This window comes from Didymosphaeria variabile (assembly GCF_027946475.1).
Source record: "Didymosphaeria variabile strain IMI 356815 chromosome Unknown scaffold_9, whole genome shotgun sequence".
In the NCBI taxonomy this organism is placed as follows: Eukaryota; Fungi; Ascomycota; class Dothideomycetes; order Pleosporales; family Didymosphaeriaceae; genus Didymosphaeria; species Didymosphaeria variabile.
In genome coordinates, this window is record NW_026611628.1 from 946,636 (window position 1) to 967,471 (window position 20,836).

The following is a 20,836-nucleotide window of genomic DNA, read 5'->3' on the forward strand; positions in this document are numbered from 1 at the left end:
GTAATACCCTTCCTAATATAGTTAGCGAAATCACATGATTGGTCCCAACTTCGTTGAATCAGCTACATGAATCTGCACTTAATATCCATTCGAAACGAACGTCACCACTCGGACGTGTACACATCTTAAACTCATCAAGTAGGTGCAGAGGATTTGTTTGATCGGCGGGTATCACTGTGCCTCGTGAGAAAGAGCAGATCACGGTGTTTTCAGATGGCCTCTTCTTCGTCGCAGCGGTGCGTCTATACTGACCATGCCCATCGCCCACCACCTCAAAGCTCATCCCTCCCCCATTCCACCCATCTCCCGCCCCCAACATCCAATTCACACCCACAAGTTCCAACCCCACTTCTCGACCCACTCCTTTGTCCCAAAGCTTCTCCTCTCCACGAATTCCTCCCCACCCACATCCTCTTTACTCAGCTCCTTCAGGCCCTCCGGCTCACGGTAAAGGAGGTACAGGTACCTGTGCGGCTTGGACTCGTCCTTGGGTCCGGGGGCGAGATACTGTGTTAAAGTGGTGCCGTTGGACGGAGAAGGTGAAGACGAAGGAATGCGCGAGACGACCCAGTGGCGCCAGTATGCGAACTTTGGGTCGTCGGGGGTCGGTGCATCAGGGTCGACTAGAAGGAGTGTGTAGCTTGTTGTTGAGGAGTGGTGAAACTGGGGAGATTAGTCACGTGTGTAACGAGAAGAAATGTATATAGACTGGGCCGCACTGGGAAGAAGATCGATCGAACGAAGGGTTGGTGAGATGGGGTTAACGGTTGAATATACCTCTGGGGTGAAGGAAACGCTGGGCGCGTCTTTGACCTGGCTCACTCTGAAGAGGTTGCCGGAGACGACTGGTTTCTCATTGAAGGATACGGAGAGCTCGACTGAAGGCTTGAAAGTCGAGGGTATGACTGGAGAGGGGAGAAGAGCAGCTTTCGAAAGAGAAGCGAGCAGAGCGGAAGGTTCGATCTGAGATGCCATCTTGATTGCTGCTGAGCAAGTGCAGAACGAAGAAGAAGTCCACACTTTGTTCTGAGTCTTCGTGGGGTACTTCTTGGTGTTGGCATGTACATGATGCCTATTGGTGGAAGATCTGCCTGCCAAGGCATTGTCCTGGAATATCTCAAGAGAACTTCATGCTCCCCACTGGCTGTCATCTCCGCGTGGAGAAGTTCAGAGGATTCGCAGACTCGTTTTCTGGACGTGAAGCAAAGCCGACTCTCGCGTGAACATTAATTGTCGGAGACAACGTTAGGTCTCATCATTTACAGGTTCTTCACAGCTCAAGTCTGCCTCGAGACAATGGTTGATCGACTTGCAGATGCATTGTCTGAATAGCGTGGAGCCGAAGTCCATGTGGACACGTAAGGTTGGGTGTACTTATCTTGAAAGTCTTGCCATCTAGAGAAGCTTATACCAAGCCTCCTCTTCAAGTGGATCAAGTGGATACTTTCTCACAAACAAAGAATGCGGATGCATATGTTTTCTTGCCGGAATATCTGGGTATAGCCAACAATATTGCCCTGTCTATCTGGCGAGCCTAAAATAGAACACAAACGCCTCTCTAATGCTCTAATAGCGCGCCTATGATCGAACGCCGAGGCCACGCACCTACACAAGTATGTATATATAAGGACAAGGCTGAATTTACAGCTCGTGGTGCTGGGGGGACGTGAATATACCAGCTACGCGGACCTGGCGCTACGCCAAGCCACCAATTCCACAAGCGACCACTTTCAAAGATAAAGATTTTGAAGCTGCAAGTTATTAGCAAGCCGCTCTCTGAACGATTTCATGGAAGCAAACCTACAATGTACCTGGCATATCGAGCCAGCTCCTCAATACATACTTAAATGCTCGGTAGACTAGGTCGAATTCCTGCCAGAAATTCTCTGCCAAAGTCATGTTGTTGGGATCCCCCAGTTGCGTTTAAAGTCTGGTTTTTCCGGCATGCCATCGTCGGCCGGGACGGCCTCGTCGGTATTTGTACCATCTCCAAGGACTTGCTTCACTTTCTCGACTTCCTTCTCCGTCTCTGGTGCTGTTGGGACCGCAGCACGTTGAATACCGTCGCGGTCTTCTACCATTTGACGAAATTGCTTGATGGCCGAGAGAGAATGCGAGAGTCGGTGCATGGTATTGACGAGCGCGACCAGCTCTGTGCGACGGAGCGGTGGGTCTTTCGAGGAATCGTGCTCATCAAATTCGAAGAGCACCTTGAGCGCGGTGCCGTAGCCATTCGTCTGTAACTTGCCCCAGAGCCGGCACTTATCGCAGCCTACGCAGTCCATGATGCGACTCACGTTCCTGAAGCGGTTGCGGAAGTCCTCCTTCAAGGCAACAGTGTCAGGGTCGCGGAACATGACTGTCTCGTCGAAGATCTCTGGGCCGTCTGGGAGTGCAGATGCGAGGCGAAGCACTGAATTTTTGGTGCGCTTGTCCTGCTCCGGGTCCTCGGAGCAGAAGGTGTAGTCTTTGATATGTTGCTTAATCTTCCCGACAGCACGCATGACGAGTGCGTAGTTGAAGTAGATGTTGGAGACGCGATCGGGGTACTTGTGCAGCCGCTGCTCATAGCAGGCAAGGTTGGGACTCCATTCACCTGTCGTCTGGTTCAGATAATCCCAGCAGAGATGGGTAGAGATAGACGCGTGCATCCCTGAGATGACCCGGTGGAAAACGCGCTTCTCCAGACAAGTGTCATCAAATTCGACAGGATCTAGGCGTGCTGGGTCTGCTCCTTTAGCGATGGCTGATTTAACAGTGTTTCCAAAAGCCTGCTCTTTCATGACATTGCGCAGCTGGTTCGCGGCCTGCAGCTGCTGAGGGTTGTTGAAGCCTCCAAAGGGCGAGGCCCCCTCCAAAGAGGACTGAGCGCTCGACTGGGTCACCTTCGGTGGTTTGCTGAAGCAGTTCTCGCGATATATGGCCTCCCACACTTGATGAGCCCCCACGCCAGCGTAGCCCGTGAAGCGCTCTGGGTTGTCCACGAGGGAGACGTAGTCGCCTTTCGCCGTGGCCGATGCATCGTCCGGTATACAGTAGTCGCGCTCGTCACACTCGTCGTCGTACTCGACCACGCAGCTTTCATCCACCTGGTCACCCAGGCTTCCCTGTAACGGTTTCTGCGGGTGCTCTCTTTGCTGCTTTTTGCCCGGATGTTGCGCTGTCGGTCCCTCAAGCTTTCCCAATTCCTTCGCCCGCCAAACCGAGGGTATGTCCTCCTCGTTCTCCAAAGTGTTCACCGCACACGCCCTGTTGCCACACATGCCGTCTTCGTCATCCCAAAATGGACATTTCTTGCTATACAAGCTCAATCGGTAATGCGAAAAGAAGTCGGTGTTCTGGGTAATCGAATGGAGGTAGGGGTGTATCGCTTCGTTTAGCTGCTCGAGGGTATCATAGCTCGCACACGCGTCGGACACAATAGCGCCGGGTTCGAACTGTACAGCGGGATACTTAGTATTGTGGCTTGAAGGCGCATAGTTGCAGTGGGTATCCAAGGAGCGGTTGCTTACATCGCAGACGTCTGCCGGCACATCCTTAAACTTTGAGGGAGCGGCATGGCTGGCAGCGTGCGAACTTCCCAGCAGCGAAAACACCGCCAGGTAGAACACTTGTGCTGCGGGCCGCATCTTCTGCTCTGGCAAAGCTAGAGTCCCTTCGAAGAATGTCAGCGAACGTCTGCGACCAGCGCATCTCGGGATTCGGGACTCACCTTCTTTCACCCCAGGCTATATATCGCGCGCCCAGACTTGCGGAGCCGGCAGACAGCGGGGTACTCAAAGAGGCCAACTGTATAAAACGCCGGTGGACCACGGGGTAGCTTCAGACGTGGTTGTGGCGGCGTTTGGTGGCTTCTATTCAGGGCCTAATATGGGAAGACGAGGAATTAAATGAAAGGCAATAGTGCGGGGATCGAGGAGCCGAAGGGGAAGGAGCGATTGGTAAGTTAAATGAAGGAGCAAAGGACCCTGCACCGAGAATTGTAATCACGCTGCCATCGGACCATGTTGAAGCGTGGAAATGTGTCCACTCCTTCTGACGCTGTGGCGAGTGCTGTGGCGGTGGCAGAATCGCCCGGCGTTCGTGCGGATCCAGTGCCGTCTCGTAGGGCTGAGAGCCGCCTTGAGCCCCAGCGACATCGCCGAAGGGCTCCCGGCAAGGCTGGCTACCAAGATCACCAGAGCAGGGTGAAGACCAGAGCGCTTTCAACGAAACACTTCATCATAATGTCTGAAGCGCCCAAGGCCAATTGGTACGACGCCTTCCCGGCGCCAAAGACCACAGCACCCCTCCTTACACGCGAAGACGCCCTGCCGAACCTGTCCTCGTCCGACCTGCTCCTGGTGGACGTACGACGCAACGACTATGAAGGCGGCACCGTCCGAGGTAGCCTCAATTTACCCGCGCAGTCGTTTTACATGAACAGAGCTGTCTTGCTCGACCTATGTAAGCGCGCAGGGGTGAAGCAAGTCGCATTCTACTGTGGTACGTAACAATGATCTACATGTACAGCCGGGCGCGCCCCTGCGTAGCTCACAACAAGACGGTCGACGGTCTTTGTGATGCATACCCACGTTATGCGCGCCATGGCGTGAATGTCATGTTATTCGGCCTTGTTGTGGGTGGCCTTGGCTGAATGGCTGCAGGGTCCAGCACCGGCAGAGGAACACGGTGTTCAGGTTGGTTTGCGGATTACCTTGCCGAGAAGGGTGAGGCCGAGGTTCGGTCGCTGACCCTTGTTGGGGGCATCAAAGGCTGGGTGAAAGCTGGTGAGCCCTTCACACAAGCGATGGACGGATACGACCCGGTCTATTGGAAACAGTTTGAACAAAACAAATAGCCCGATACACAGTCACGTAATTCAGCATCATTTTCAACGTTTTTGGCAATATGTACAGGTATCTCTACAAGAGACCAGATGGGTATTGTACGCTACATATCCAATGCTGTTACCAAACTCATCACTCATCGTCGTCGTCCTCTATGACTCGCCGAGCTCTCTTCCTGGGTACGACTGGCTCATCATCGTCCTCAACCTCAGAAGCTGAATCGACAACAAAGGCCCTCGCGTCTGACGTCGTTGCCTTGCTCGTACGGCGTGGAAAGTCATCACCGGGAAAGTCGTCACCGCTATCGCTACTCACGACTGCATCGTCATCACTGATATCGCTGGTGAAGATCTTCTCCACCTTCTTCGCTCGCTTCGGCTGTGCCGCTTTCAATATCGCCTGCGTACCTTTACCAAGGCCGTTGAAACTACGGCCGGGAAGACTCGAGGTTGGGGCCAATTCCATGTTTTCGTCATCGTCAGCTATGAAACTCACTAGATCAGAGTCTAATCGGTAAGCTTGAGTGTCCTGGGGGTCGAACGCCCCTGCCGAGTCTTCTGACCCTATGGTCTCCGCCTGGGATGCTATCCTCATACGCGGATCGGTAGGTGGTGGAGAGGACTCTTCGCCCTCCTCTGCGAGTCCAGAATCTCGCCATGTGGGTGCCCTAAACGTAGGTGTGTTCGTCTTCCGCGCCCTGGCAGATGTAGTTGTTGCGGACGGATCCTTGCGTGGACGGCCCCGAGGAGCTGCCTGTTTGGGCGTTATTGTAGCTTTGGGCTTAGGATCAGCCTTTGCCTTTGCCTTCGGTCCCGGTTTAGCTTTTGCTTTTGACAACGGCTGCGAAAGTGGATCTTCGTCTGCCCAGAAATCGTCCGGAGCAGCTGGCGCGGCGTCCGCTCTCGCTTTTGGCTTAGGTCTAGGTTTAGCTTTGGCCTTTTGCAATGGTTGCGAAGCCGGATCATCGTCTGCCCACATATCGTCCGTGATAATAGGAGCTGTGGCCGTGTCTGACACAATGATATTTGGAGGAGTATCCTCCATATCCTCTAAGTGCAGCCTGCTCCTGAAGTCATCCAATCGTTCATCGTCCATGGCGTGTATTCTCTGCATAGTTCTCACAAAAGATTGAGTTGCCCGACCATGGCGGGGGAAACCATGTGTTTTGGATAACACTCGTTGGTGCTCTGGATACGCTCGCAAATTCAACGCGCTTATGAACTCATCGTCTTCGTCGAAAATGTTGATGTAGCGTTGCTGGAGGTCTTGGGACGCCGGTTCATCTAGGAGTACACTTTCCAAGGACGGCAATTCCAACACTTCCTCACTCGGGTACACTGGCGCGGCCTTTGTGGTTCGGCTTTTGGGTGCAATCTCTTCACCCATGTGATTAGCGGTGACGAAACCGGTAATAACACCGTCAGGCATATTGAACTTTTTTGGAGGCTTCTTCAAAGGCTTCCCCCGTTTCTTTTTCGGCTCAGGGAGCCAGTCTGACTGAGAATTCTCCATCGGGATCTCAACAGCTCGTCTTTCCACGACCGGCTGGACATCTCGAGGCAGTATCCTGCGGGAGATCTCATCGTGAAAATTGAATCTGGAGCCTTCGGCTATCAACTCTTGCATCGTTTCGTAACTGTCTTTGGCCTTGTTTGCGTCGTTCTCTTCCTTGCCTTCCATCTGCAGGAAGATGACTTTGCCTTCGCGCTTGCGTCCAGTACGACCCATTCTTTGCAACATTCGGATGGGAGAGGCTTTCGAATCGTACAAAATGATGAGGTCAAGATCACCAATATCCAGACCTTCTTCTCCAATTGATGTAGCGACAAGGGTGTTGAAAGTGCCTTCCTTGAACTTCTCAATAACGGCAAGCTGCTCTTTCTGATTCATGCCCTCAGAATTCTTGCCAGAAGATTGGCCAACAAAGACACGCGGGCGTATCATTGGTTGGTGCCTTCGGAGGACACGCACAATCTCCTCAGCGCTATCTCTAAAGTGTGCAAAAACCATAATGCGGGTTTGCGTAGCTGCGGTATCCGTGCCCGACCCATCTCCGGCATTGACGAAGTGATCTAGGATGGCCTGTTGAAGGAACTCCATCTTTGGGTGGCCGACAAAATGCTCGTCGCCGGTCCACGTTTGAAGCCTTGTCATAAGCTTCTTGAATGCGTCGCTGTTGCAGATGCTCTCCTTCGTCTTCGATTTGCCCTGCGATTGAGAATCCCTGAATTCCTTCATCTTCACGTAAAACGGCCCGATACCGTGGAATTTGAGCAGCTCCATCCCTTGCGAAATGGAACCAAGGATCGTAAAAACGCTGTTGACCATGCCCTTTTGCGCTGGAGTAGCACGCTGACCAGCATCTTGCGCCCATCTCTTGCGAGCGAGCGTCACTCCGTATGGAGTGATGTCTAGAGGATCTTTTGAGTAGAATGCGTTCAAGCCAGCCACCTTGTTGACTGTAGGCTGAAGCGCCTGCGAGTACAGATCCATGCACATTTGCATCTCGTCGCTGGTCTTGAAAACCTTTTTCTCGACCCTCCGACCGTGTATATATTTGACAATGTCCAACGATCTCTCAGTCCGGATCTCCACGCGAGAGATATCCAACCCGTCGATGACTTTCTGGACAGCGTCGATGTCGGCACCTGGAGTCGCCGTGAGAGCAAGAACACGGAAACTGTCGTTGAAACGACGTAGGAAGCTTACAGCCTCTACGTATGCGTATCCTCCAGTCGCACGATGCGCCTCGTCGACAACGAGTAGTACGATCTTTTTAGGATCGGCGTAGCCATGCTTCAGATCGTTGACCAGCGTCTGAGGGGTCATAAAGAACACTCTCTTGCTCGCCCATTCTTCAGCGCGGAGCGCTGGTGCCACACCGCCGATGAGCATGGTTGTGGCCGAGCGAGGTATACCGCAAATATGAAAACAGGCGTCTATCTGCTGTGCGACTAGTGGTTTAGTGGGTGCGACGAAAACGATCTGTGCTTCGGTCGTCCAACGGAAGAAGTTCAACATAATTGTTGCTGCGATGAAGGTTTTTCCAAGACCGGTCGGTAGAGCTACTAGAAGATTATGGAAGAGCCCTCGAGCAACAATGTTGAACTGGTAGTCTCGGATAGTGCCTAGATTGGTGGGGTAAACCCATGTCTTGATTGCTTCCGGGTCTAGCTTGTGATGTGTGGGTGGTTCTTCTGGCTGGTCCACAATGTAGCTATATCGTTTGTTGACTTGCGACTGTGGTATTTCGCCGTTGACAACAGTCCGGCCGAAGAGGGTAGTTTGCCTGAGTCCGGCCTGCGGTGCTACAACTCTTGTCCGCCTTTCCGAAACGAGTACAACATCATCATGCTTTTGAGGGGACGATGAGGAAGATGCGAAGGCATCCGAGGGTAGGTCAGCTAGCTCTTCTGTAGCATCATACTGCATCAAGGTCCCGTTGACCGCCGCAGGGTTGGGTGACATTACGGGCCGTGTGGGTGAAGCTGACTCCGAACCTCTCGAGGCTTGTGACGCCGGTCTTGACGCAATGGAATGCCTTCTAGGCAACATCATCGTCTTCATGGCGTCGAACACGACGGGCTTATGGATGCCAATGCTAGTCGCTGGTTTTTGCCAAATCGCCCCTCGTGGCATCCATGGTGGAGACGCCTCTCGTGGAGGCTGCGTCAAGTAAACATCCGTTAAGTCACGCGCCACTGAAGGTCGATGGATCCTGTTCTGCCGTTGCTCTGCGACGCCGAGCTTGCGTGGAGATTCGCTCTCGCTGTCGTTTTCGTCGGCAATTTTCTTTGGGCGCCCGCGCTTTTTTCGGGTTGTCGATGCAACAGATATTGCTGCGGTGGAATCGTCGCCGTGATGTTTGGTTGAGGCGCGTTTTCTGTGGTTCGCTACTGGTGCGTACTCATCGCTCTCCTCATCGACGTCATCATCCTCACTCGAGCTCAAGAAAGGGCGTGGACGTCGGTTCCCCGTATGTTTATTTGGCGATGTTGGCCCGGTCTTTGCATTTGGAAGATCGATCTTTCGCCTTTTAAGCGGACGTGGCGATTCTGGTGGCGTTTTCTCTTTTTCTGCCTGCGTCGCGGCCTCGAGAAATGCGGTATCGTCAAAATCGTCGCCGAAGTCATCGTCGCTATCCATTCCGCCCCGACTGCTGGGCGGTCGTGCTATAGGCGCGTGCTGAAGGGCGGGTAGAGGTCGCGTTTGTTTGCCTCGCGTGCACATGTGACGCGCCGGGCAGTCGCGCTCGCCCTAACGGGCCGATCATTAGCGCGTGCTGATCGAAGGAAGCTGCAACCGTGCTTCCCCACACAGATGACTACACGGGAAGAAGGACGTACCGGAGTACAAACATGTGCTTCTAGCACAACGTCGAACAGACAGAATAAAATATACCGAGGTAGCCCTCTTATATTAGTGTCCTTCAGTGGTCGTGATGGCTTCCAGAACAGGCATAGAGTTACAAAGCAGGAAACATTGATTTTCGTAGAAGCCCCGAGTGCATGAAACCAAGCCGGGCTAGTCCTGGGATGGTTACTGTTCACAATATCAAGCCATATGCAAGATGAGGCCCTCCCCCTGAGCTCAGCCAATATTAAACGCGCCCTGCCTCCGCACCAAAGTTTTCCTCCTCCCCAACATTCCCCAAACACACTCGCTTTTGTTTGCTTGTTTAATAATTCATACGCTCGTTAGCACTACTTAATTAATATACCATCTCGTCAATCCATCTTCACGCCGTTACCTTTAGCACACCCGACAAAGTCAAAATGAAGTACTCCATTGCCGTTCTCGCTTTCGCCGCTGGCGTCCTCGCCTTGCCCCAGGAGTCTGCCTCCATCACCAGCGCTCCCACCTCGGCCGCATCCCCCAGCCTCACGCCGCAAGTCAGCTGCATCCAAGAGTGCGACGCAGGCGATGTGACTTGCCAGGCAGCCTGCATGGGTAATGCGCGTCCCAACGCTTCTCAGGTCGTCGAGACCACTGAGTGCGCTGCCAATTGCGACCAGGGCAGCGGCTCTAAGGAGGACACCGAGAAATACGCCAAGTGTCAGCAAGATTGCTACGCCAGCCTCTTCCCCAGCTCCCAGACCAACTTCCAGGGTGCTGTTGGTGGTGTTTCTTCTGCTGCCTCTGCTGCCGCTTCTGGTGTTTCCAGCGCTGTGGCCAGTGCTACCAACGCTGCTGGCAGTGCCGCCGCTTCCGGTAGGTTTATCGAAACCCTATAAACTGCAATCAGAGCTAATAATTGCGAACAGTTGCCTCCTCTGCCCGTTCTGGCGCTGAGTCTGCCACCAGCTCTGGTTCTGCCTCTGGGTCCGAGACTGGATCTGGTGCTCAGTCCACTGAGTCTCCGGGTGCTGCTAGCTCCAACTCTGTGAAGATCGCTGGTGCTGGTCTTGCTGGCCTCATGGCCATCTTCGCCTTGTAGATGGTGTGATGCCGCGTTAGCTGGTAGCCCAGCATCACAAGAGAAGGTCCGTGTCCATGCCGCGCCCAGGAACAGGACATCGAGCCGCGTCCGGGGTGGAGTGATGGGTTTGAATCTGGGGTAAAAGTCAACATACGTAATACGCTAAGGTGGAAGTGGCACTGGAATGGTGGTGGGAATGTGACGTTGTGTAGCTGTAGATCCGTTTAATTGCAACGCGCATCGTCAGTCCGAGTCGATTGTTCCCTTGCATAATGCTCACGTGCAAAAAGTGGATGACCTGGTTGAACAATCTTGGCAGTTTCATCTAGAGTTTTGCGGGAGATTCGATGGCTGTGGGCTTCGTTAGAATTCTCCAGGACTCAGTCTGGCAGTTGTCAGCAACCTTCTGGATAGGACGTAACATCCTAATCTATGTGGTGGGGAAGTGGGCTGAAGATGCCTCCATTATCTGTAAACACAGATGTTCGCTTCCCATCCACAAATTCTTCATGAAGCACGCGCAATCGCGGACGTTAACCACTGCGAGAAAAGTCCCCCGGTGCGGAGATGGGCGGCTGATATTGCACGATCTTCGGAGTGTCGCTCCTACATAGCGAGGTAGCACCGCCCTCATATCATGCCGTTGTACGTTCCCGCCCGAAAAGCAGTCTGATATGCGTTCAAGTCGCAGACCCGAATGTATACATGCAACGACCGCTTGCCGAGCACGAGTGGAGTTTTCCAAGGGTATGTACCAGCTCAACTGTAGGTGGCATTGTGCGACAGTACCACCATCAAGACGGTCGTACCGTAGTACACAGCATGCTCCGCGGGGCGCTTTCACGTGCAATTGTCGCCACTTTCGAGCGATTGTAATAATACTGGTATTGGGGACTTGGGAGCACTTGAGGACATCGCTGATGACAAAGAATACCGGAACAGGCAGGTCGTGCTTTGGTCTCTTTTCGGCCTTTTCCGGCGACAGTGATGGAGAAGAATCGCGACTGCGACAAGACGTCCCCCTCATCTGGTGGTCATAAATTGTGATTTCGAAGCGCGAAGCAGAAGAGCGGTTGAATTCTGTCCCCGCCGCGCGGGATGCCACGGTCGTACGGGAAGGTGGAGCTATACAATGCCCGCCATACTGGCAACAACATGTTTAGTTCCGCGACGTTTCCTCACCACGTAGATATGCAAACTAAGATCTTGATGCAACAGGGCGGATGAGCTGAATGTGGGTGTGTCTCTACCATGGGGGTCGCAAAGGCTTGGCTCGAGGTCATTTCAGTGTTTCCGGTGCGTCTAAATGATTAGCGCCGCTAAGTGCCCGCAGCAAATCAGCAATGACGATTTGTTTTGTGGGGGGCAACGACGCGCGAAAGACAAGCCGCCGCTGTTAGTGGCAGCGCGCAGTCGTATTACGTCTAGTTTCTCCAGTGAGACATCGAACCCAGGCTGGCTGGAAGAGCGAAGGACGGGCCCCTCGACCCACGGCTGTCTGCGCTTGGCCGGCGGCAGGGAGAACCTGCGTTGGCAGGATTCTGCAGTCCGTCCTACGCGACCAGCATACGTGAAGAACAGCCGCAAAGCAACGCACGGCATTCAAACACCCTTCCCTCGTCCGCCTAAGAGGAGGGAGTTTGGTGAGGGAGTCGCCGGCCTTTCCGAAGACGGACGCGCCACACGCAGAGTGACGGCGATGTGAGGGCACGCCCGATGCGAGGCGCAGAAACCCCGAGATAGCGGCGAAGACACTCTTTCGCGGCAGGCGTGTCGTCTCAGGCTGCTACTGGGGGTTTTCGCCGTTGGCTGCTCCGGCTGTACAGGGAGTCACGGCCCAAAAGCAGACCTGGCGCAAGGCCAACCACGATATTTGAATCCTTTGTGCAAAAGTGTATTCCAGCTCGTTCAACGAGGATCCCCGCTGAGATCCACGGCCACTGTGTTTTTGCTGTGGGTGCCACGACGACCGACACACGGGGTCTGGCTCAACAAAGAGGTTCTGGGAAGTATCATGGAAGAGGCAGACCCTTGCTGCGCTAAGAAGCGAGACCAAGGCGGCTTAGCTTTGTGAACTTCACCGATTCCATTCGCACCTCGCCTCCATCCTTCGCCGTTGACTGGCCGGTGCGCTTGCTCCCTCCATGTTTGCTCCCGCCCTGCAGTTAGAATGGATGCTCGAGCGCTTCGTCAGAAGCCTCAGCACGCCAGGAGCTCGTTAGATGGGTGCGGCTGCTGTCAGCTTCCGTCAGAACAGCGCCCCAAGAGGGCTCGTTCCATCAGGAACCATCGCATAGAACATCAGGCGTGCGCCATTGGACGCGTCTTGACCTTGGACCGTCGTTCCACTGTTGTGCTCGTTGGGGATGATGATGTTGAGGCCGTTGCCGCACATGAAGCAGTCGGCAGCGGCCGAGTGACATCAGGCCTCCGAATACGACGCGGAGGAGCTGCGAGCCCCAAGCCCCATCATTCCAACGTGCGACAGCGCCGTAATTGTGTGCGAGGTCGCGGCGCAGCTGGGCCGAAACCAGACGGTTGTTAGCCGATGATGGAGGTGAGATGCACGATATAACGAGATCGCCGCACCCTGCAAAATCGGCCCTGAAAGCTGCTGCGAGGTGCAGCGCTGCTGCAGCATGCTTTCTGGGGAAGAATTGGCGGGCATTGCTGATCTAAAAGTCCCTGGACACACGATTCGTCCTCTAAGGGACAGGGATGCTTCTGAAGAGCGTACCGGTAATCAGCAATGGTCGAATGCTCTGGCTTGGCGTAGTAGGACCGGCATGGCGGGCGATCGTCTGGCGCCCGACTTCTTCTTCTCTCCCGCGTCCCCATCTGTCGTCTACTACTCTCCTCTCACCTTCCATATTCCCCCTGCACTCCCACGCTCCCCTGGACTCCGTTTCCCAACCCACCTATTTCCGCGTTCCGCCAGCGGCTTTGCCGTCCCACTAGTCTACGCCTTTGGATTCTGCCGTTTTCGAGCTCCTCCCCTCGTCAATCGCATGTATGCACTCTTAGGGCCTTCCATGCTGCCTTGATATTCGCCTCTCTGCGGGTGCCTTCTCACACCTGCCGCCACGACGGCTTGCGCTCCCTCTTAGAGGCGCTCTTGCCGTCTATCCTGCGCATCATCTGAAACGAAGTACTCTTGCACCGAGTATTTTGCCATGGTCGATGCTCGGCATGGGGGAGGCGAAGTCCCATCTACCAAGGTTGACAGTCCACCCAACGCTGACGCGGCGCGAACTGGAGATTCCAACCTCGACACTACTCCCGCTCCCAACGCGCCAGATGATATGGCGTCGTCAAAAGCGCCCAGCAAGGCCTCCTCCACCAGGGCATCGACACCTGCAGCTGCAGCGCTGGAGGACGGCCAAACCTTGCAAACGGCCAATGGCTCGCCGGCTCCCACCGAGCAGGCACTGCAGTCGCAGCCCATGAGTGCTACCGTTTCAAGTTCATCAGATGCCCCTACAAAGGAGCCCAAGGAAGCCGCTGCTGCACCTTATGGCACGCGATCGCGCAACCGTCCGGAGCGCAAGTCGCGGGTCAACTACGCGGAAGATGTCGAGATGGACTTTGAACTGGCGCCTGATCCAACCCACGGAAACGGTTCTGAACCGTCATCGCGTGGCTCTGCTGCCACAGAGAGCGGGCAGTCGGCCGGTGCAGGTGGAAAGAAGGGTGCCGGCGCAGGCCAGGGCAATGCGTCGTGGGGCGCTTCCGGACCCAACGCCAAAGACATTCCGTCGAACGCCAACACGCCCGGAACATCAACTTTCACTGCCAGCCCGGCGGCCACGCCTGCACCCCAGCCGCAACCAAAGCGACGCAAAAATGCGGCAAGTCACGCTACGAACCCAAGTCACGCAAATGGAGCCACGCCAAGCCAGCCAGGCGCGAGGCGCGCGCAGAACGCGGTCGCGGCCGGCAGCAGCCCGCGGGAGACTAACATGCTGACCTTTGAGAACTCGGGCGCACGGCTCAAGGACGGCTGCCTCGTTGCGGACGACGGCCAAAGTATTGCAATCAATGGTAAGTGGTGACCCTGCGTTGCCGAGTCATGTTCCGTGTTCCACGGCGCATGCCACGTCCTGTTCTTGAACACGTTTCTGATTGGCTGTACAGACCAGGTCTATCTCGTGTGCGAACCCCCTGGGGAGCCTTACTACTTGTGCCGGGTCATGGAATTCATCCACACCAACAACGACCCATTGCAGAAGGTCGAAATGCTCCGTGTGAATTGGTTCTATCGCCCTCGAGATGTGCAGCGATACAACAATGACACGCGCTTGGTCTACGCGACGATGCATTCAGATCTGTGTCCATTGACCTCGCTCCGAGGGAAGTGTCAGATCCTGCATCGGAGCGAGATCGACGACCTCGACGACTACCGGAAGACGAAAGATAGCTTCTGGTTCAACCAAGTCTTCGATCGTTTCATCCATCGGTGGTACGATGTGATTCCTACCTCGCAGGTCATCAATGTTCCAGACAAGGTCAAGAAGGCCTTGGATGAGCGCTGGAAGTACATTTGTCTTGAGACCAGTCGCGTGAAGGAATTGACAAGCGCCGTAAAATCATGCAAGCGCTGTGTTGGGTTCTGTGCAACGTGAGTGACACCCATTTACTGAATTACAGCAATCACTGAATACCTCTAGCAATGACTCCGTGGAATGCGCCGTCTGTCGCAACACATACCACATGAATTGTGTTCGACCACCTCTGCTCAAGAAGCCCTCGCGCGGATTTGCATGGGCATGTGGTCCCTGCAGCAGAGCCCAAGAAAAGAAACTCGAAGCCAGGCGAACTCCGCTGCTAGGTTCTGGAGGTGACGAAGGCGAAGATGAGGAGATGGTTGAAGACGAAGAAGAGGAGGCAAACGTGGAGACCACCGCTCCCAGTCCCAACGACTCCGAGACGCAGATCGACCTGCATCCCGGCACGCAAGCCGAGATCGCACTAGCTAAAATGTGGCCCATGCGCTATTTGGGTATCCACTGTCGAGTCGAAGATGCGCTGCAGTACGATGACCGAGCCATATATCCACGGGCTAGCTCCCGGCTAGGGCCCCGCCACCAAGCAAATGTGAATGTTTGGCATGGGCGACCGGTGGAGCTGGTGAAACCTGCTGAGATCAAGAAGCGCTACGTCAAGGCTGCTGGGCACAAAAAGGACACCAAACTGTCAAAGGAGACCGTCGCAGCCATCGAAGCGGATAAGGCTGAGAAAGCAAAGCGACCGAAATGGGTGATGGACGAGCCGCCCGGATATGTTCGACGGGGCGACGACTACCCCAACAAGGATTCTAAATGCACCGCAGAACTCATTTTCAAAATGCCACCTCTAGGTGTACATTCTACAAGGGGCGAAGACAACTCACCTAGCATCACCCCTGAACAAGTTGAGACTTACATGACACGTGCGAAGGGTTTCGCCAAAAGTCATGTCGGCGTTGAGCCGTTCAACACGAATTTCCTCACGAAGTGTCTCGCTTTGCTTACCAAGCATCAATACGACGTCGAAGTAGCGTTGAAGGCTGTCAAGAAGCTCGATAAGCGGAAAGACCTCAAGGAACCAGAGTTGACTAAAGAGGAAGAGAAGAAGTGGAACGAAGGTGTCAGCAAATACGGTTCGGAGATACGAAACGTTCGTCTACACACGAGCAAGACGATGCACTATGGAGACGCTGTGCGGTACTACTATATGTGGAAGAAGACGTCAAAGGGCAAAGAGATCTGGGGATCGTATAGCAATCGGAAGGGCAAAAGCAAGAAGACTGAGGGCGATCCGCAAAGCAGGCTTGTCGACGACGTCGCTGACGACCAGGATGACTCGGCCTTCGATCACGAGAAAGCTATACTACGCAAGCGCAATTTCCAGTGCAAATTCTGCAACAATCGACATTCGCGGCAGTGGCGGCGAGCACCGGGTGCTTCGCCTGGGCAAACAGTAACCGCTGATGGCAGGACTAGCAAAGACAAAGCAAATGGCTACGTTGTCGCGTTGTGTCAACGATGTGCAAACCTCTGGCGGAAGTACGCAGTTAAATGGGAGAACACGGAAGAAATCGCGCGAAAGGTTGCTCAGGGAGGAGGTAAGGCCTGGAAACGACGATTCGACGAAGAGCTCCTGCGCGAGGTTTACGCAGCAACAACGGACCCTGGTCCGATCAACGGCATGCCGGAATACGTCGAGCCTCCAGCTGCTACCGTGCAAGCGACGATTGAGCAGCCGCCGAAGAAAAAACAGAAGACTGTTGCCATTGGAGCTGCTGACAGTGGCACGTCCACTCCGTTATCCGAAGCGACTTCCAAGAAGAAGGAGAAACCTATTGCGCCGCCAAAAGCTCCAACACCTCCTCCAGTCCCAGCGCAACCACGACTTAGGGTGTTACCATGCGCTGTCTGTCGACAAACCGAAGGTATGCGGCTGGAGTGCGCGGCTTGTCGAATGAATGTTCACAAGTCGTGCTATGGCATCGAAGACGTCCGACAGGCCAACAAATGGTACTGTGATACGTGCAAAAACGACAAGAAAGAAAGTGTATCATATGTAAGTGGTATCTCATTGTGCCGTCTGATCTCGCAGCTAACATTCGTCAGAACTATGAGTGCGTACTGTGTCCTCTGCGTACCACTGAGCCAGACCTATACGAGCCTCCCAAGGTTTCCCACAAGAAAAAGACCGATAGGGAGCGGGAAAAGGAACGATTAGAAAAAGAACTCGTAGAAAAGGCCAAGGACGAGTATCGTATCAAACAGCAAGAGAAAGGCAGGCCTGTGGTACCTCGGGAGCCGCTCAAACGCACTGCCGACAACAATTGGGTGCACGTCTACTGCGCTCTATGGCACCCCGAAACGAAATTCAGCAGCGCAGTCCGGCTGGATATGGTCGAGGGTATTGGTGCACCCACGTTGCGGTACGATGCGATGTGCAAGCTATGCAAGAGCAACGACGGTGCTTGTGTCACATGCCAGCAATGCCATGCCAATTTCCACGTTGGATGCGCGCACAACGCGGGCTACACTTTTGGATTCGATATGACCCCTGTCAAAGCCACGCGACGAGATGCTGTTCCGACAGTTACACTCAATGGGGAGACTGGTACAATGATGGCCGCAATCTGGTGCAAGGACCATACGCCGAAGACCGTGGTCCATCCGATGCACGAAGAAGTAGAGGGTACCGACTTGACCGCTCTCCAGCTGTTTGCTCGAGAGTTTAAACAGGCTGATCTCACTCTCACGGGCACTGCGCGCAAAGCTAACCTTGTCGATCAATCCACACGAATAGTCCCGCCAACGCCTGCTCCAGCGCAGGGCAACCGTCGCACATCCACGGTTACGGGACAAGCCCCGGTTTCTGCACGAGGGCGTCCATCGAACGCGGGACTCGTCATGAAAGAAGAAGAACCTCCAGAACCGACCATGGCCAAACCCGAGCGTAAATGCATACGATGCAAGATTGACGCCAGCCCTCGTTGGTGGAAAGTAGAAGAAAATGTTCACCCTGAACAGAATGGCATTCACGCCGTGGACGGCCCACTGGCGACAAACGGTGTTGAGTCCAGCTCTCGCCCATTGGCGGATCATACACAACATCCAGATCACCTACAAGCTACCAACGGCGCTGTCGATCACCCTATGATGGATGCGCCACCTATCGCTTCCCACGACCACCCGACTCGCCTTCGAGTACATACTAATGTTGGTAACACGTCGTCTACCTCATATCTTTGCCAAAAGTGCCATTGGAAGAAGCTGAATGCGCCCGAAGAGCCTGAAGAACGAGAGCGGTCGGTGTCTGTGCATCCGGAAGCCGCACAACTCCCGCTGCGATCCCCTCCAGTTCAACCGTTTGTGGCTCCGCCTCCACCGCCCGCACTTGGAGGGCCTTGGGTGCCGCCACCGCAACAACCTCCAATATCTCATTGGCATAACGGTGGACCTCCTGGGCCTCCACCAGCTCATAGCTTGCACAATGGAATCGGCCATCCGCCACCGGTATCTATAGGACATGTTCCTCCTTTCCATGCGCCGTATAATCCAGTGCACCAAACGAACGGCTATCCAGCGTACTCCGCACCTCCTGTTCACTCTCATATTCCTCCTGCGCCTCTTCGAGGCCCATACGCACCACCCCATCACCACAACGGACCACCGCCCTTGCATCTCACCAATGGCGGCATGATGGTTAATGGGATGCATTCACCTCGAGTGCCCTACTCACCGACCCACGCACACGGTCATAACTCTTCTCGCTCTACTGAGAGCCCTTACAATGCGCCGCCGCAGTTGCCGTATCCTCCAATCCACCACGGCAGCCCTGCATCCGCTGGAGCACCAACTCCAAGGGATGCACCTATGCGGGACGCCCCGGCGGTAACGGCACCGCCGCCGCAACCACCACCACCGCTGGAGCGTGTCAATACAGGAGCTAGCGCTAGCCCTTCCTTGCGCAATCTCTTGCACTAGAGATTATGCTTCTATCACGACTATACTCATCAACCAACAATAGAAACAGTCGGGAGCAGACATTTTGAGAGGTACCGTGTGGCGAGCATGGTCACAGTTTGGGTATTTATTGTGGGATCTTCATGGCGTAGTGACGGTGCTTCTTTTGATGCCGTTAGGCCGGATCAGAGGAGTCCGGAAAAGATACCACCACGTTTGCCTTGTTCGTTTTCTGTTTGCATTGCGTAGGATAGAGCGGATGTTTGACCTGCTCAATTGTATGTTTAGAAACTGAAAGTAGGGATACTGCAGTATGCTGGGTATCTGACGGTGAGCGACGCGCGTTCAGTAGTAGAAAATTAAGAAATCAAGAACGTTTCACAGAGCACTCTTGGACCCCGAATCGATATGTTACGCGAGGTGTGGAGCTTATGACAGCGATGACATTAAAGCATAAAGAGCGACAAGCGCCCGGAACAGGTCGAGCGGCGTGTCAGCCACAGTGCGGTCTTCTACGACTACCATCGGTGACGCGCAATGTTTGCAGTCCTGCGCGAGGCATGTAGATGTGGATTGACGCCACACACTCGACGTTGGAAGCCAAGCTTTGCACCCCGGCCCCTGCGTGGGTCCCGTCATGCAAGGGTTCAAACGGACCGCCTCCCGTGCGTCATGCACGCCTTTTCCAGCCTCGCGGTATGCGAGCCCAACCTCACACGTCCAACCACCGCACAGAAATACAAAATCCATTCAACATGGCGCTCGTGATAGACTCTCACAACGCCATCCGGATTGATCCTTCCATGCGATATCTTTTGTTCGGTCTGAATCGTGTAGATTGGTGAAACCCGTCCCGGTTCGCTCACACCCTTGCGAAACAGGACTTGTAAGAAGCCCTGCAACAACTGCGACGCCGTACCATCCGGAAGTCGAACGCACCGCATCTTTACGCAGCGTCCACTACAACTCATCGCTCAGCCTCAATCGCTCCATACTCCACTCTCGCAATCATTCTTCTGCCAGTTCGAACTGCTCTATTACGCGCGCACGCTTGGCATAAACCCCCAAGCATACCCAACCCACCCTGTGTTGCGCTTCTTCATCCCTTCCTTCTCCCTTCCTCTTCGTCCTCGCTGCTCCGACCTGGGCCTTGACACCACCAATTCCAGTCTTTCGGGCTGCGCCTACGTTTTCATCTTCAAATTAAGTCTTTGTAATTATGGTGTTGAGTAAGAGGTATTGCGTGCAGTATCTGGATGGCACGGTGGAGTGTTTCCGCGATGGGTTTTGGTACACGGATGTAAGACCCTACCCTCCTCTCCTACCACATCCCGTAAGACTCGTTTACTAACGGCAATATACAGACAGGTATAATAATCAAATGGGCCATACTCGCAAGCTTCTTTCTCTTCTTCCTGGCGTGGTTTCTTGGCGGGTATCTCCACGCGAAGGCGCGGCTAAGGAAGGGAAAGCCGCTGCTGGCGTATCATCGTGTACGTCCCCCTTCTCCTCTTCCATTTTCTGTCCTGAACGAGTGCTAATGGTGAGGTGGATAGTGGCTAGTATCCTATCAAGAACGCAAGCGCCACGGCCAAACGATGCAAAACCAGTACTCATACTACGCCCAACCCAACCAGGCCTACGGTCAGCAACAACAAGCGTACGGCCCCCGCCCAGACGGCACGTGGCCTGAGCCGCCGCCAATGTATAACAACGATGCGCCGCCAGGATACCTGCCGCCGCCCGGAGCGACGAAGATGGATCCGAATCAGGCGCCGGGGAACGTTGAGATGGGACAGTATCCGCCGCCGCCTCCGATGGGGGCGCAGCAGACGGGTGTGACGGGCGAGAGTGGTTTCCAGCAGGAGATGCCGCCACGGCCGCCGCAGGCGAAATTAGCAAAGTTGATGGGGAGGTTTAGGAAGTAAGGATGAGGGAGATTGGGAAAAGATACAATAATGTACAGTACGAGAGATGAGTTGGTTCCGGAGAGGCGGAGTTCTGGCACCAGAGGGGTTGCGTGACTGGATCACTGCATTATGCGAAACGTTTATTACTAGATATCAATACCCAATTCAGCCGTTTGAAGCCACCGCTTTCTCAGTTTGCCATGTTCACGTATCATA

The 20,836-nt window shown here is 54.4% G+C and overlaps 7 protein-coding genes across 7 annotated transcripts; 4 read left to right on the forward strand and 3 right to left on the reverse strand.

Annotated features, from left to right (window-relative positions):
* Positions 1–324: 324 nt before the first annotated feature.
* On the reverse strand, positions 325–975 carry N0V89_011615 (uncharacterized protein; the record flags this gene model as incomplete). The annotated part of the gene is made up of 2 exons (XM_056220344.1): positions 325–663; positions 778–975. The coding sequence occupies 2 exons, from the start codon at positions 973–975 to the stop codon at positions 325–327; spliced, it is 537 nt and encodes a 178-aa protein (XP_056065647.1).
* Positions 976–1,895: 920 nt separating this feature from the next.
* ERO1 (endoplasmic oxidoreductin-1) lies at positions 1,896–3,629 on the reverse strand (the record flags this gene model as incomplete). The annotated part of the gene is made up of 1 exon (XM_056220345.1): positions 1,896–3,629. One exon carries the CDS (start codon positions 3,627–3,629, stop codon positions 1,896–1,898), a length of 1,734 nt encoding a protein of 577 aa, XP_056065648.1.
* A 597-nt stretch (positions 3,630–4,226) lies between these two features.
* N0V89_011617 (uncharacterized protein) lies at positions 4,227–4,840 on the forward strand (the record flags this gene model as incomplete). The annotated part of the gene is made up of 2 exons (XM_056220346.1): positions 4,227–4,386; positions 4,680–4,840. 2 exons carry the CDS (start codon positions 4,227–4,229, stop codon positions 4,838–4,840), a joined length of 321 nt encoding a protein of 106 aa, XP_056065649.1.
* Positions 4,841–4,961: 121 nt separating this feature from the next.
* MPH1 (3'-5' DNA helicase) lies at positions 4,962–9,059 on the reverse strand (the record flags this gene model as incomplete). Its single annotated transcript, XM_056220347.1, has 1 exon — positions 4,962–9,059. One exon carries the CDS (start codon positions 9,057–9,059, stop codon positions 4,962–4,964), a length of 4,098 nt encoding a protein of 1,365 aa, XP_056065650.1.
* A 545-nt stretch (positions 9,060–9,604) lies between these two features.
* Positions 9,605–10,266, forward strand: N0V89_011619 (uncharacterized protein; the record flags this gene model as incomplete). The annotated part of the gene is made up of 2 exons (XM_056220348.1): positions 9,605–10,040; positions 10,094–10,266. The coding sequence occupies 2 exons, from the start codon at positions 9,605–9,607 to the stop codon at positions 10,264–10,266; spliced, it is 609 nt and encodes a 202-aa protein (XP_056065651.1).
* A 3,155-nt stretch (positions 10,267–13,421) lies between these two features.
* Positions 13,422–18,731, forward strand: SNT2 (putative PHD type zinc finger protein with BAH domain-containing protein; the record flags this gene model as incomplete). The annotated part of the gene is made up of 4 exons (XM_056220349.1): positions 13,422–14,289; positions 14,383–14,866; positions 14,916–16,809; positions 16,860–18,731. The coding sequence occupies 4 exons, from the start codon at positions 13,422–13,424 to the stop codon at positions 18,729–18,731; spliced, it is 5,118 nt and encodes a 1,705-aa protein (XP_056065652.1).
* Positions 18,732–19,990: 1,259 nt separating this feature from the next.
* Positions 19,991–20,638, forward strand: N0V89_011621 (uncharacterized protein; the record flags this gene model as incomplete). Its single annotated transcript, XM_056220350.1, has 2 exons — positions 19,991–19,994; positions 20,286–20,638. The coding sequence occupies 2 exons, from the start codon at positions 19,991–19,993 to the stop codon at positions 20,636–20,638; spliced, it is 357 nt and encodes a 118-aa protein (XP_056065653.1).
* Positions 20,639–20,836: the final 198 nt, after the last annotated feature.